The sequence below is a fragment of the Condylura cristata genome, unplaced genomic scaffold, assembly GCF_000260355.1.
Source record: "Condylura cristata isolate star-nosed mole 26May11 unplaced genomic scaffold, ConCri1.0 scaffold00031, whole genome shotgun sequence".
NCBI lineage: Eukaryota > Metazoa > Chordata > Mammalia > Eulipotyphla > Talpidae > Condylura > Condylura cristata.
In genome coordinates, this window is record NW_004567132.1 from 17,090,039 (window position 1) to 17,104,750 (window position 14,712).

At 50.4% G+C, this 14,712-nt stretch overlaps 3 protein-coding genes across 3 annotated transcripts; 1 reads left to right on the top strand and 2 right to left on the bottom strand.

The window, feature by feature from the left end:
* Positions 1-26: 26 nt before the first annotated feature.
* Positions 27-7,202, bottom strand: DQX1 (DEAQ box RNA-dependent ATPase 1). The gene is made up of 11 exons (XM_004691563.2): positions 6,966-7,202; positions 6,549-6,742; positions 5,747-6,131; positions 5,183-5,416; positions 4,971-5,070; positions 4,719-4,874; positions 4,442-4,633; positions 2,605-2,724; positions 2,277-2,467; positions 1,815-2,005; positions 27-1,616 (listed from the first exon to the last, which is right to left on the bottom strand). The coding sequence occupies exons 1-11, from the start codon at positions 7,200-7,202 to the stop codon at positions 1,460-1,462; spliced, it is 2,157 nt and encodes a 718-aa protein (XP_004691620.1). The 3' UTR covers positions 27-1,459.
* An 888-nt stretch (positions 7,203-8,090) lies between these two features.
* Positions 8,091-11,280, bottom strand: AUP1 (ancient ubiquitous protein 1). Its single transcript, XM_004691567.2, has 12 exons — positions 10,968-11,280; positions 10,752-10,889; positions 10,523-10,673; positions 10,133-10,317; positions 9,816-9,888; positions 9,649-9,722; positions 9,353-9,419; positions 9,151-9,253; positions 8,920-9,036; positions 8,675-8,790; positions 8,372-8,490; positions 8,091-8,270 (listed from the first exon to the last, which is right to left on the bottom strand). Exons 1-12 carry the CDS (start codon positions 11,015-11,017, stop codon positions 8,234-8,236), a joined length of 1,230 nt encoding a protein of 409 aa, XP_004691624.1. The 5' UTR covers positions 11,018-11,280; the 3' UTR covers positions 8,091-8,233.
* Positions 10,968-14,708, top strand: HTRA2 (HtrA serine peptidase 2). Its single transcript, XM_004691564.2, has 8 exons — positions 10,968-11,885; positions 11,987-12,191; positions 12,280-12,474; positions 12,695-12,727; positions 12,957-13,062; positions 13,228-13,297; positions 13,969-14,064; positions 14,174-14,708. The coding sequence occupies exons 1-8, from the start codon at positions 11,389-11,391 to the stop codon at positions 14,337-14,339; spliced, it is 1,368 nt and encodes a 455-aa protein (XP_004691621.1). The 5' UTR covers positions 10,968-11,388; the 3' UTR covers positions 14,340-14,708.
* The last annotated feature ends 4 nt before the right edge of the window (positions 14,709-14,712 follow it).

Here is a 14,712-nt window from a genome sequence, read left to right on the forward strand (position 1 = left end):
AAACCGCAACGACAGCAGAGTAATGGGAGGTGGCACCGGAGAGCTAGAACCTGGGCAGAACTAGAGGGTTGGCACCCTGGGCATCTTATCCTTCAACTGTAAAATAATCACTACGGATTCCTTCTTAACTTTGAGTCTCATGTTGTTGGTGTGTGTTCAACCTGCTACTGAGCCTCATAATGCGCCTGGGGGGCAAGCAAGATACGAATATTTACACACGCAAAGTAAGAAAATCTGGGAAGACTAGTCTGACTCGTGTCCTGTGCAGACTGGGAGGGGGAAGGGGAAACAGTGGGCAAGGATAACTTAATGGGCTTAGTGGAATTAGGGTGAGCAGAATTTGCAAATAATTAGGAAGTGACAGGTCTATGAGGAGCCAAAGCTTGATTCCACAGTTAGAGCTACAGAGTGTCAGGAAATCAATGGTGTTGTGGATGATAAAGGGGGAAATTGGCAAGTTTAAAGCAAGAGCTGCAGGCAAAACAAAATGCTATATCTAGAAAGAAACACTCTGAAACAGTGCCTTTGGTGGTCAGTTGACATTCACATAGAGGTGGAGATAGATGGAATGATGAGATACAATATCCAAAGGAGAGTACTTTTAGGGCAGGAGCAAATTCTAAGGATTAATTCCACAAAATTCTATGCATTTTGCACTTGTGCAAGATGATGAAGGATACAAAGCTAACAGTCCAAGGAAGAGAAGGGAAAGGAACACTCAGCTGAAAAGAAGGGTTAAACACAGCATCTCTGAAAATGTTAGACTTTGCAGTTTGTGGGCAAACTAGGGATTGCTGGGAAGTTAATGGAAAGTTGAAAGTTTGGGGTATTTGTAATGGCTTCAGGTTTAAGGAGCAAGGTTTAAATGGTGTGAGGACAAAAAGAAAGATCTTGTCTGATTCCTACAGCACTCTAATTCTTCCCCTAGAGGCAGGAGCAGTGTTTGAGCTAGAGCTAGGGCAAGAGGTCAATTGTAGTCAGACTAATCATGTTCTATATTAGTGACAGCGACATCTGTTATTGCATAGAGGCTTGACCAGACGTGAAACAGGCAAAGGGCTATCACTGGAGTAGTTAATCCCTGAGTCTTTGCTATTGTGTCACCTCTAAACTCTGGATTCATATATGGTACTACAAAACCAAATTCAAAGTTGGCACCACAGAAAAATAATTTTATAGACCAAAAGAAAGTACAAGAATTGGTTTGGTATAAATTGAGGGTACAGTGGGAGTACAGTCAGTCCCTCGCCAATAAATAGGAGAATATAGCAAGAGTCCTGCCCCGTCTAGACTAGTTAGCCCTGTCCACTTCACCCTTAGTCCACCATTTCTTGAGATTCAGGTTGCAGGCTTTATATTTTACCCTAAATTTTGGGCTTTGAAATCTAGCGCAAAGCCTTGGTGCTAGCTTGAGAAAGGATCAAATGCAATGAGATGCGCAGCTCCCATTCTTAGGTAGTCACTGCAGGACACAGGGATCTCCAAACTCTTGGGTGGAGGAAGATTCATTTCCTGTTGACGATTCTGCTGTTTCTTCCCTCAGCTGGTTTAGAAGGTCTCTGCTTTCGCTGGGGGGCAAGTTACTCAGGAAGTATGAAGGGGCCAACTCCACCAGCCTGACAGAGAGAGTCACAATTAAATGATTTCTGTATCCTTGCTTATACAGCAGACTCTTACTACCCTTTCTTTCAAACCCTATGTTGCCACAAACCACTAAGATTCCCTCCTCTTTTTCAGACTCTCCAATGCCCCAGTCATAATTTTGACCATGGGAATAGGAATGGGCAGTATAGTTGGCCTTTAAGGGAACTCACATCTGTGGTTGAATCTCAGAAACAATGGAAAGGCAGTTGTCTTTGGAAATGGAGAAATTGTGGTAAAGCACCCATTGTGGGGGTCTGGCTGGAGCCCTACGGTTTCGGTAGCAGCAGTGTGGGGAGAGCTGGGCCACATGCTTATGGGTCAGAAGCAGGTAATTTCCAGTTCCATCCGTGTCTTGGGCCACCTCATGAAAGGCAAAAATATTGAAGGAGTAAACAAGAGAGGCAAGTAACAGAAAGGAAGAAAAAAGAACTAAGAACAAATTAGTAAAGATGGATAGCCCCTTACCATACTATATGGTATTTCCCATGCCCCTGTACCCCAAAACCCCAAAGGAAAGTTTCTCCTCATTCTAAAGAATGCTGTGTGGCTACCTGGGCTCAGGTTTCATACCAATCTTTGATCCATCTGCTTCCTGCACCTTTGTGACTCCCACCCTGGCTCTTTCCCCTAACCTTAAGGAAGTATCCAGACACCAGAGCTTTCTGAAGATCTCTTCGATTCTGCTCAGAGCCAAAGGCTGGTTGGGACAAGGGAAGTTCAATTCGTTGCATGAGTTCTAGGAGTTCTCCTCGAAGTTTCTGGGCTTGGCACAGTGCTGCCCAGTTTAGACCCCGAGCCTGGCACCAAGCCTTGTCTGTTCCACCTAGGAGATGAAAGGATACAGCTACAACTGCAGTCCTTGAGGCCCTGAAAGAACACAACCCTCGACTAAAAGGCTTCTTCCTGAGCAGAGGGGCAAATAATGAGGTTATATAAGAGCATGTAGAGTGTGCCACTCACTTTGTATAAAGGCTTCGTACACCTGGATCAGAGAGCTATGATCACCATCTGTGTGTTCCAGGGCCCGACGCAAGGCAGCTTCTTCTGCACAGAGCGGAGGGTGGGTATATCCAGGGGCAGCTGGGGGCATAAGAGTGAATTGTGGGGAATGAAGAAGGATACTATATGGGAGGAACAAAGAGGTACAAGTGTCATTTTGAGAACTTTCTCTGAAAGACACAGATAACTCTTCAGTGCTATGCACTTGGTTAGACAATGAAGACAAAGCGATAAAAGACAGCCTTCTGGGCCCTCCCAGGTGGCGCAGAGGGTTAAAGCACTTCACTAAGAAGCTAAAGCCACTTCTGCATGAGTTCGATCCCTGCCTGCCCAGGAGGTGACCACATGGCGTGGCAGACCTCTCCTGACCGCCCCCTGCTCCCCTCAGTGGTGTACTTCGTCGATCTGCCTATTCTGCTCCCCGGTCTGTCTCTGGTGAATCCTCTCACCCTCCACATCTCTGGCCTGTACCCCAATTCTGTATGAATAAGTAAATAAATCTTTAAAAAAAAAAAAAACAGCCTCCCCTCTCAGGTAGGAGAGACCAACAAGTAAGCACACTTGGTAAGCATGAATGGTTTGGGAGCCAACATGTGAGATTGGAGTTTAATCAACTCAGTGGAGAAGGGGAAGAAAGAATATTCTAGACAGTGGGAATGGCAAGGAACAAAAGTTAGTAGCATGGTGTGACTGGAGAACTTTAAGAGCCCAGTAGAGGGGTGGAGAGGATGGCAGATTAGCAGAGTGGGAAAATGTCAGGACATAAAGCTAGGTCTGGAAAGGTTGGGTATATTGTGCCATGTAAAATTAGTTTACATTCTGTTTGGAAGTTGAAGAATAGCTGTTGGAGAAGAGCTTTTCAGTAACAGTATGCATGTTTGAGGACGCACACATTAGTTAGGAGGCTACTGAAGGAACCCAGCTAAGCAGTGCTAGGGCTCTAACATGGGCACCTCAGTGAGTACAGAGAAAGATGATTTTAAAAATTAGAAGTTAAAAGTGAAAGAACCTGGAGGAAGACTAGCTCAGAATGATGATCATGGACCCACAGAGATGACAATATGATATGGTGTTGGTGGTGAGGGGGTTTTCAGGTAGTGTTTGCCTAAAGCACTGAGCACCACCCTGGTAAGAATGTCCATCCAAAGTCAGATATATAAATCAAAGACTCAGAAGAATGATATTAGCAGGGAGGCCTAAGTTTTGAAAATTTAAGTGTAAAGAAGACCCTTAGATCATGGAGTGAATGGACTCTGAGTTCAGGAGATGAGAAGAGAGGCAATGATAGAACCCCAATGTCCAACTTACAATGGTCAAGTGCAGAGGATTAAGAGACCAGTGAAGAGAATGAGGGAATGGTCAAAAAGGAAGAATGAAAACCAGGAGCAGGACTTACAGAGGACCTAGGGAGTTTCAAGATGGGCATGGTCAGCATTCTCAAGTGACAGATGGAGTGTCCTTGGATTAGGTTGCTGGGAGGTCACTGGTGAGCTGAAAGCTTCAGTGTTGTGATGGGCCTGAAGCCGAATGTACTGAGTGCGGACGACAGAGAGAGAATAGTATAGTACTTGTTCTGTAGGGCTAGAGTTGAGGAAGAGAGGTATGGAACTTCATAAAAGCATATATGAGCATGCTGATGGGTGATAACCAGCAGTCTAAAGAGAGAGGAAGTGTTAATCAATGCTGGTTCTTTGAGGGGTGGAAACTGGAGCACAAGAACGGCTAGCCTTAGGAGTCCCAAACACCAAGGTGCAGGACTGCAGTAGCCATAAGCACCAGAAACAGAAACAATGTATACCAGTGAGCATAGCCGCTAGGGTGAGCATCTCATCCACACAATCAAACTCGCAGGAGGCCAGTAGAGCTTTTGCCAGCTCTGGGGGCAGAGGAAACTCTGACAGGATGATTCCCAGGTCTGACAGGTTTCCATCATCATCCAGGGCTGCCAGATAGTCTAAGTCTTCGAGGGCCTGCATCAGGGCTTCTGGAGCTGGCAAGGAAATAATGGCTTACAGGGCAGGGGCCTCAGAGACAAGTAGTCAAGACAGCAAGACTCGGGCAGGAGGGGCGCTCACCAGGCCGGTCCAGGAAGTGACAGTCCCCTGGCTCTGCAATCTGTCTCCTCTTCAGCAGTAATACCAGCGGGCTCAGATTCTCCTCACACACCCTGGGTTGAGGTAGTTGGGGAGCCACTTCTAGGAAGGACTTAGGGTATAGGCAGAGGCAGGATCCTGAGGGGAGAAAGTCCGGGCAAAGGGCCACTAGAGATCAAGACTGGATGTTGGTGACTCTTTGTGTTTGATTTCAGTGAGGGCAAACGTTCTTACCTGGTGGGTACCCTCTTGCCCGAAGTTGTCTTGCCTTTGCCTGGCACTTGCTGATTGGCCTCAACACTTGAGATTCTGCTCGGATTTGAGGATTGTAAACCTGTCACCACCCCCCAATGAAGGCCAAGACAGATCAGCGTGGGCCATTTCTATCTTTAGTCTCCCATCCCCTCATCTCACTAGTTCCACATCCCCTCATCTCTCTCACTCACATTTCGAAGCTCCAGTCCTGAGTCAATGACATGTTGAATGGAAGGGAGAGAGAAGGAGAAGTCAGCCAGCCAGTGAGTGACCACCACCTTTTGGGCACCCAAGTCTGTGTCCTCGTATACAGCCTGAACAGCTTGACCAACGCCTGAGTGGAGGGGTAACACCCGTGGAGGAGGCCTTTGGAGAGCCAAGGAACCCACCTCTCTGGACAAGGATTCACAGCACAAGGAAATTTCCTGAGAAGAAGGGTGGGGTGTTATGGCAGTCCTCACCTCTTTGGGTCATACACCCCTTTGAAAAACTGATGTAAGCCATGGCCCTTCATTCTGAAAAAATGCATATTCATGAAGTTGGGGGATAATTTTAGGAATTCACTGAATTCCTACATTAGATGGGATCTCTACATTAGGTGGAATCAAGAGGGTGACGGTAGATTAATCTGTGCATTTTTCTGTAGGATCCAAACAGTGGATCCACAACCCCTATGTTCCTAACACCCATATTCCCCAGCGACAGGAAGTTGGCATACATGAGTACTTCCTTTTGCATTTTTTTTTTTTTTTTACCTCCTCACTGGGTAGGTACACTAGCACGTCTCCAGGGGGCTCCTTCTGACACAATTCAAGCACAGCTTGGCAGACAGCTTCCACGCGATCCGCAGGGACAATGTCCCTATATATGGGGATGGGGCAACTGCCAAGTTCTCCAGGTACACGCACAACAGGAGGATTTCCCCAGAAGGCTTGGAGCTTAGGTTCAAGGGCTGGATCAGTAACTACAACCACTCTGAGGTCCCCAGGAAGGTTTCCCAGGCTGGCATCACACAGCAGCCCCTGAAGCACATCTGTGGCCACTGACCGCTCCTGAGCCTCATCCAGCACCAGCACACCCAAGCTTCCAGTGTCCCGGGTTGAGGCCACCTCCTGCAGAAGAAGTTTGTCCCAGCAGAACCTATTGACATTGGCAGTGGGCAGAGGATTCAGTGTGAACACTGATCATCAGCTCTGAAGTTCAGGAGATTTTTCTCCCCTGGGTGCTTAGGTTTTGATAGTGAAGGTCAGCAAGAAAACAAATTCTTGGGGTTAGTTTCCTAAGCATGGAATCCAGAACTGTAGCCCACAGCTTCAATGTTCACACTTTGTTCACAAGCTGTGCACTAGCTGGACAAGTAAACTTTCATGGTGAGAGTGAGGGTGAATGTTTGTGGTCCCTGGCTGAAATTAAAGTGCTTAATTCAGCAGTTGTATTATGTATGATTTAGAGCTTGAGATGGATTGAGGGGGGATTCAATGAGATGTCAAAAGACTGGGCTTGTTGCTAGAGGGTGAGGGGGGATTCAACTTGGGTCAGGCCTGAGGGAGGCCCCACCTGAGCAGGGTATCGGGCCCGGTGCAATCCTCCTGGGGGATGCTGTATCCAACTTCATGACCAAGGGCCAGGTCCATCTCATCAGCAACACGCAGAGCCAGGCTTAGAACTGCCAGCGGATAGGGCTGAGTGACAGTTACCTGGCCCTTCTGGAACCCCCTCGCCAGCGCAAACTCTGCACACCACTGAGGGATCTGGGATGGGGCAGGGAAGAATAGCCAGTCAGCAGGACCTAGGCCTTTAGTCAGAAATGCTGGGGAGCTATGACCAATTTAACCTCCCTTGTTTGAGAAGTCCTTTCACCAGCCACCCTTTGCCCACCTTCCCTCAAGCCCCCATAGACCAATCCCTCCCTCGCTCAGAGAAAGGTCAGTTCCCCAGACCCTCCCTCTGTTCACACCCAGAATCTCCCCCCACCTGAGTGCTCTTGCCAGAGCCAGGCTCTCCAGACACCAGCACTACTCCGCTGGGGCTACTCTCCAATTGCTCCAAGAAGATAAAACGAGTGGCCCAGATGGGCAAAGTTCGGCGCTGCTCAAGCAGCTCGTAGTAGCGGGAAGAGAAGGGAAGCCCATCAAAGGGGTTCACAGCCAGATCAGACTCCCCAGGGCTTACACCAGACTCTTCTGCCAGCCTCAGTAGCTGAGAGGCCATCGTGGCCCAGGCAGGACCTACAGAAGGCAGTAGTTATTAAGGGCTTGTGTTTGGTAACAGGTACCATCTTTCCACCTCAATGATCCCTAACCTGTATCCTCAGACTACAGGGACCAGATCCCTCTTTCCCAGCATGTTTTGCCTGCCAGGATCTGGTAGAGATTTGCATCTTCAAGTAAGGGGAATCGAAAGAGGACTATTACTCCATCTTGTGACTAGCACAAGGGTCCTCAAGAGCAGCAGGAATTATGTGAAAACTGATACAACTATGAGAAAGTCCCAAGACAGAAAGGATAGGAAAAAAGGGGGCAGGAATCCAGGTGCAGGGCCCCAAGGATCCTGGATTCAAACCTGCTTGCAGTTCTAAGATGATTCAGGAGAGCAGCCGGTTCCAGACGCACCCAGCTTATCATCACCAACTCTGACCCGAGTAAGTACAAAGGTAAATTCCGGCCCAACCCTGGGGTTTGGTTCAAACACCAATCCTGAAGACTGGTTCTGGGGTGGTGCCACTTGCTCCTCCTTATTTAACTAAGCCAGGAACCTATGGAGAACAGGCCCCAGCTACTATACTGAGCATGTGTGAATGCTATATAGATACTGTCTAGCATGTTCACCAGTGAAAGGCATCCTGGGAATTGTAGTTTTGTAGCTGTTTCTTCACAAACCTGGGCTAAATGCCCAAGTTAGAGTCCAGATGCTGCAGGATCTTCAATTCAGTTTCCTTAACATCACACATTTCTTGACATGAAGAGTTGATTTCCGATACTTCCATTCTGACGACTCCCCATAAACCAACCAGGAAACCCTCATAGCCCTGTTCTCCCCCAACTAAGGGAAAAGGCACTTGTTCAGGGGGCTTTTGAGACCCAGAGAAGCAACAGAGACCTTGAGTGAAAACCCTGAATTTAATGTGATAACGGGGGGAGCCCCATCCCTCCCTTTATGTCCACCCACCCATCCGGCCTGTTATGAGGTGGGTAAGGGCTGCCCCCAGTCTCCGTCCTGCGGCTCTGGGTATCATCCTGTGCTCAGTCTGCCTCCTGGGCCTGCCTCTCTGTGAATCTCCTGTGGGACATAGAAGATGTGTGGGCTTTGCTGTATTAGTTCCATAATTAGCTCCCTTCTCAAAGGGCCAGTTTCTACCTTTTGTTTTCTAAGCTCCTCACCTTCTTGCATATTCATAGAGTGCTTGCTTGCGCTCCTGTAGACTCTCCTGCCGGGCCCAAGAGGACTTGGCAAATGTTAGGGCTGTGGGCTGAGGGGTCACCGGGCCAGAGCTGGGAAACTGAGGTGATCACAATGTCAGAGGGCTTGCGAAGTCATCATCATTAAACACGCACCGAATGCCTACTTTGCAAGAGAGGCACTGTGCTAGGGTCTCAGGATCAAAAAGACATGTCAAGGATAGGGAGTATGTAGACTGTCCCATCCCACCCAAGTCTTGGACCTAATCAATTCTGGGGTCTCACCTTGGGGGCAGAGGTTGTGGAAAGGGACTGGGTCCCCTCAGTGATATCTTCAGGTATGAAAGCTACAGCTCCCTCAAGCAGGTTAGTGATGGTCAAGTCTACACAGCCAGTCCTGGCTGAAGAGAAGGGAGAACATAGTCTGCTTTCAACTCCCCACCTCCCCTCATCACCCACTTTGCAAGTTAACACCCCATTTTCCTTCTTTCCATGCATGTCTCCTTGTGTGAGTCTACTCTTTCCCATACCCAGGTCTCTCTGGATGACTCCCAGTGGCACATCGGGTAAAACCTCCTTGACTCTCTGAGCCAGAGTTGCCAGCTGCGCATCAGGAGAAGGGCCAGGGGAGTGATGGAAAGACTGGGCTGCAAAAAAGAAATCCAAAATATGGTGAGTGGAGAACTAAGAAGCTGACTAGCACAGAATAGGAAAGAGGTCACAACAAGCTGAAAACAAGCTTTTGTACAAAGACCACAAACCTGACTGGGGGCGTGATCTGGGATGTCTTTGTCGCTTCATGTGTTCTGCTTTGTCTGCTGGAGTGAGCTGTGTCCCTGTCTGGCCCAATTCTTTGGCCACCAGCTAGAAAGAATTATAAGGTTGGATGTGTCAAGATCTTAAATCTTTTCCCCTTCTATCTGAAGAAAGACCCCACTCCACCCTGCCCATGTACCCTACCACCTGTTGTACACGGAGGGCAAACTCCTCATTCCCCTCCCCAAGTTGGCGATGAACAGGATGGAGCCACCTGCAAAAAATAATCCAGGGAACACTAAGGATAGATTCTGTATGTTGCCTCCTCCCTACAATACCTCTTTTTGTAAAATGGCAGTGATAAAGGTCGTTAGTAGATAGTATTGCCCCTGTGGTAGAACCCTGGTATTCAAAGATCTGCAAATAGACAGTGCAGAGGCAGCTACTTTCCTAACTCAAGGTAAGCTTCTCCCAGCCACCAAAAATGTGAAGGCAGTTAATACCTTACTTGATACACCGTGAAAGGGACGAAAAGTGACCACAGCAGCTCTGAGACCCAGGAGGCATCTGACACCGTCTGAGAGGAGGGCATGATTTAAGATCTGTGTACCGGCCAGGAGGAGGAATGTTCCCCTCTAAGCCCCAGCATTCCCTTCCAATATACACTCACCACAGAGACAAGGGGTCTCTGGACTCGAAGAGTAAGAGGCTGTACCACATCTTGGATAGAAAATGGCCAGGAACTAGAAGTGGGAAGAGAAGAGAAGATGGGGTAGCCAGCCAGTCAACAGTTTCAACCTTACTTAAACCAGAGAATTTTCAAATCATACAAGTAGATACAGGGGATAGAAAGGTATTCAGAAGAGATGTAAATGTGGACAGAAGGGAAAATGAACTAAGAACGGAAGGGGTAGGGCTGAAGAAAGTTGTGAAAAAGGGCCCCAAGTCTGACCACCTACCCCGTTGGAGACCGATACCTGTGCTCACCTGAAGCGCAGGAGCCCCTCCCGGCCATTGGTGGCCTCTTCCTCGGGGAATAGCAGCAGAGGGGTGGGGGGAAGCCTCGTGGAAGCACAGAATCGCTTGAGTGACTCCACCAACTCCCCCCGCCCATCCATCTCCATGAAGCCCCGAGACCAGCACACAAAGCTGGGGGGACTATTGAGTAGAGGCTGGGAAGGGGGAAGAGAGAAAGCAAGAAGAATATTGGGAAGTGAGATATACTGACATATGGGATAGAGAAGCGATGTTAGGGGTAAGGCTTGGTATGTCGTGGTCCCCAGGGAAACCTGGACGGGTAGAGGGAAGTCCTGTGGAGGGTCCCGAGGAGCAGCCCAAGGCGCTCTCTATTTCGCCCCCTCCACACCCCCCACTCACGGTGCTACAGCTGGTGAGCAGGTTGACAATGTTGTGATCGAAAGGTGTAACGTGATTGGAAATGAGAACCCTGACGCGTTGATCTCGGAGTCCGGAGTCCTCTTGCCGGGCCACGAGCCCCAGCACCGCACACATGGTTCGCACCACGAACCTGCGGACGCAGGCAGTGGTGACTGCACGGCCGCGGCCGGGCCCGATCCTGACCCTCCCCGAGTCCCCGGGTCGGAACCTGCGAAGGACGCTGTCTGGGAGTGCGCAGCTGACCAGGAAGACGTGGATCCCCAGAAAGAGACGCAGGACCAGGAGGCAGAATCCGACCGGAGCATAGAGCAGCAGCGCGAGGAGCAGGAAGCCGTCACCCGGCAGCCTGAGGGCGACAGGCCGGCTGAAGCGGCGCCGAAGGCCGAGTGGACTTGGAAGCCGGGCTCTTCCCTGGGACGCTTACCTGTGCGAGTCAAAGAGACGCTCCGGCCCCGGAGCCGGAGGAGGCTCCATCGCTGCTACTTTAGGGGTGTCCCGCTGCCGCCGGCGCCGCCGCCATCTTTGCGCCCCGCCGCAGTGGCTCCTGGGAAGGCGGAGTCTTGGGCATCAGCCCAGGCTACCGAGACCCGCGATCCTGATGCGCCCCGGAAGGGCTAGCTATCCCAGTATGCCTCGCGGCCGTTGGGCCGCCTCAGAATCGCAAGGACCACAACTCCCAGCATTCGCAGGGAGGAGCGGAGTAGGCCCTCGGGAATCTTGGGTCCGGGGCGTGCTCTTCTGGAGGACTTCAGGTACCGGCGTGCCCCGCGTCCACTGTCGGCCAGAACACGTCCAGGGCACCGCCTCTGTGTTGGGCGGGCGAGGAGGCTGCCGAGGCGGAGCTGATGGCTGCACTGAGGGCGGGGCGGGGTGCAGGCTGGAGCCTCCGGGGATGGCGGGTTTTTGGGGGGGTTCGCTGGGGGAAGGGACCCCTAATGACCCCTGACCTCCGGGCCCTGCTGACGTCAGGAACGCCTGACCCTCGGGCCCGAGTGACTTATGGGGCCCCCAGTCTCTTAGCCCGGTTGTCAGGGGGGGTCCCTGAACCACGGACATGCCTGTCGTCGGCGACTTCGGATTTCCGAGCACGGCTGACTTCTGGGACTCCAGCTCCCCGGATCCAGGAGGACTCTGGGACCTCTGGAACCCATCCGCACGTGTGGCTGGCCGTAGCGCTGGGCGCTGGGGGGGCACTGCTGCTGCTGTTGTGGGGCGGGGGTCGGGCCGTATGCGCCTCGGTCCTCGGCCCGCCGCCCACCTCTCCCCGGAGCCAGTACAACTTCATCGCAGACGTAGTGGAGAAAACTGCCCCTGCCGTGGTTTATATCGAGATCTTGGGCCGGTAACGGTGGCGTAGACCAAGAGGCACCGAAGCAGGGGGCTGGAGGGTGGCCGCGCAGGAGCGGTCAGAGCCTCCTCAAATCCATGTTTTCCCCTTCCTAGGCATCCTTTCTCGGGGCGCGAAGTCCCCATTTCAAATGGCTCAGGATTCGTGGTGGCTGCCGACGGGCTCATCGTTACCAACGCCCATGTGGTGGCTGATCGGCGCCGGGTCCGTGTGAGGTTGCCGAGCGGAGACACGTATGAGGCCGTGGTCACAGCTGTGGATCCTGTGGCTGACATCGCCACGCTGAGGATTCAGACCAAGGTGGGGTTCTGGGCAGGCTGGGTTTGGTTGAAGTGTGAATTTTCTCGTTATCTCGGATGACAGGCCTCTTGTGCCCATTTTCCTTTAGGAGCCGCTCCCCACTCTTCCCCTGGGACGCTCAGCAGATGTCCGGCAAGGGGAGTTTGTTGTTGCCATGGGAAGCCCCTTTGCACTGCAGAACACCATCACATCCGGCATAGTCAGCTCTGCTCAGCGTCCAGCCAGAGACCTGGGTCTCCCCCAAACTAATGTGGAGTACATCCAGACTGATGCAGCTATTGATGTGCGTCCTGATATGAAAAATGATATTCTAGGCTGGGGGAGGGGCCCAGTAGAATAGGCATCAACTGAGGTTAGATGATCATACATAGAACCTGGGCTGCAAGAACGTGGCCAGGCATTCATGGGTTGGAAAGGAGAGACTGGAAAAACGCCTGGATGCTGATAAATCCCCCAGGTATAGATTCCCTGGATCTCCTCCATATTTTCTCCTTGTCCTACAGTTTGGAAACTCTGGAGGTCCCTTGGTTAACCTGGTGAGTGGGACAATCTTCTTTCCAAGAATCCTGGCCCCAGGTCAGTGTGGGATGGAATGGGTTTTTCCTAATTCAACAATTTTTGGTTAAGTGTCTGAACAACCTGTTGTTGGCTAGTTCCCGGAAGCCAACCTCCCCATTTCCCTAGTACTTCCTGCCACTCTTGTATAGGTGTCCCCATCTCCTACTGTTTATTTGGGCTAGGGAATGGTGGGCTCTGTCCCTGCAGGATGGGGAGGTGATCGGGGTGAACACCATGAAGGTCACAGCTGGAATTTCCTTTGCCATCCCTTCTGATCGTCTTCGAGAGTTTCTGCATCGTGGTGAAAAGAAGAGTGAGCTTGGCTTTAGTGGGACACCTGGCTTTGTGGGTGGGTGGGGAGGTGGAGTGCTTTATACGGTGGGAAGGTATTTATTGGGCCTTATTAAAGGGGGTCCATTGGGAGAATAGGGGAAGGAAGGAGATAGCTGGGAGGATCTCATTTGTCCTTCTGTCACAGATTCCTGGTTTGGAATCAGTGGGTCCCAACGCCGCTACATTGGGGTGATGATGCTGACTCTGACTCCCAGGTATGAGCTTTAGGGTTAGTGACATGTAGAGTCACAGGTGTAGTGAGTGGGGAAAGCTGGTAGTTCTGTTGAGCTGTGTTCTCATTTCTGTCACAAGTTGCTTCATACCTGGAGCTATCAGAAGAGCTGTCCTCTTTCATCATTGTGACTTTCTTGCCCCACTTCATTTTGCACACCTGCCACACACCTGCCACCAGATTGATTTTAGGCTTTTACTGCAGCCCATTAACCTGGTATTTAAGGGCCATTTTCCATTTGTCTTCAATTCAGCTTTCCAGATTGTTTCAGCCAACCTGAATTTCAACCTATGGGAGTACTTCCTACCCCCATGCTTTTATTTATGTCATTCTTGTTTTATGCAGTTAAATACAGCCTTATCCTTTAAGCGCCTTTTAGCTTAGGTTCTACTTCACTCCCTCCTTAAAGCTACTTTTAGGATTCTTGAGTAGTAGTGCTATTGGTTTAACATCATGTGTCATTTGAAATTACTTACCTTTTACTTTACACCTCCCTTCCTAATTGCTAGAAGGCAGAAAGGGAATTGCCTTTGTATCTGGGAATATCGAATATACGTCCAGTACATAGTCATAATATTTTGAGAGATTTGAGGTGAACCCAAAATGGGAAGAGTACCCTTGATGTGGTTAACAGGGTGCTCTGTGTCCTTTCAGCATCCTTGCTGAACTACAGCTTCGAGAACCAAGCTTTCCTGATGTTCAGCATGGCGTACTCATTCATAAAGTCATCCTGGACTCCCCTGCACACCGGTGAGGGAAAAACTGCACTGTGAGGTGGGCTGTGTACGGTGTGCATCTACCCTTGTACTGGGCTGTAGTCTACCCCTTCCTTTCTCTTTCTGTCCATCTTTCACCATAGGGCTGGTCTTCGGCCAGGTGATGTGATCTTGGCCATTGGGGAGCAGTTGGTTCAAAATGCTGAAGATATTTATGAGGCTGTTCGAACTCAATCCCAGTTGGCAGTGCGAATCCGGCGGGGACCAGAAACACTGACCTTATATGTGACCCCTGAGGTCACAGAATGAATGGATCAGCAAGAGTCTGAGGCTCCTGCTGTAATTCCTATGTTGCTTTCTGGCCTAGGCTCTCAGGCCACCTGGACAGAGGATTAAATGAACGAGTTGGGGGCAGGGCCCTGCAACCACCAGCACCAATCCCTGGGCTCTGAAGAATCACAAAGACACTTTTTATATAAAATAAAATTATACCTAGCAACATGTTATAGTCAAAAATTGGGAGTGGGAGGCTGATCTTTCCCCCCCCACCAAAAGGCTAGAGGTAAAGCTGTATCCCACCTGCACTGAGGGAGGATACTGGAGCTGACCATCTTGACCTCCCTATTCAAGAAAACCAGCTGCTGCTGTCTATTGTTCTGGGCAATTGATAAGCTGTTGTTTG

Coding starts and splice junctions, on each gene's coding strand:
- DQX1 (XM_004691563.2), bottom strand. CDS start 7,202: ATGGCCTCTCAGCTACTGAGGCTGGCAGAAGAGTCTGGTGTAAGCCCT. Junction 4,875..4,970: donor GGCAAGAGGGTACCCACCAG/GTAAGAACGTTT, acceptor TTCTCCCCTCAG/GATCCTGCCTCTGCCTATAC. Junction 1,617..1,814: donor TCTGAGATTCAACCACAGAT/GTGAGTTCCCTT, acceptor TCTCTCTGTCAG/GCTGGTGGAGTTGGCCCCTT.
- AUP1 (XM_004691567.2), bottom strand. CDS start 11,017: ATGGAGCCTCCTCCGGCTCCGGGGCCGGAGCGTCTCTTTGACTCGCAC. Junction 8,791..8,919: donor AGTCATCCAGAGAGACCTGG/GTATGGGAAAGA, acceptor CCTTCTCTTCAG/CCAGGACTGGCTGTGTAGAC. Junction 8,491..8,674: donor CCACAACCTCTGCCCCCAAG/GTGAGACCCCAG, acceptor TGATCACCTCAG/TTTCCCAGCTCTGGCCCGGT.
- HTRA2 (XM_004691564.2), top strand. CDS start 11,389: ATGGCTGCACTGAGGGCGGGGCGGGGTGCAGGCTGGAGCCTCCGGGGA. Junction 12,728..12,956: donor GAGGTCCCTTGGTTAACCTG/GTGAGTGGGACA, acceptor CTGTCCCTGCAG/GATGGGGAGGTGATCGGGGT. Junction 13,063..13,227: donor GCATCGTGGTGAAAAGAAGA/GTGAGCTTGGCT, acceptor CTTCTGTCACAG/ATTCCTGGTTTGGAATCAGT.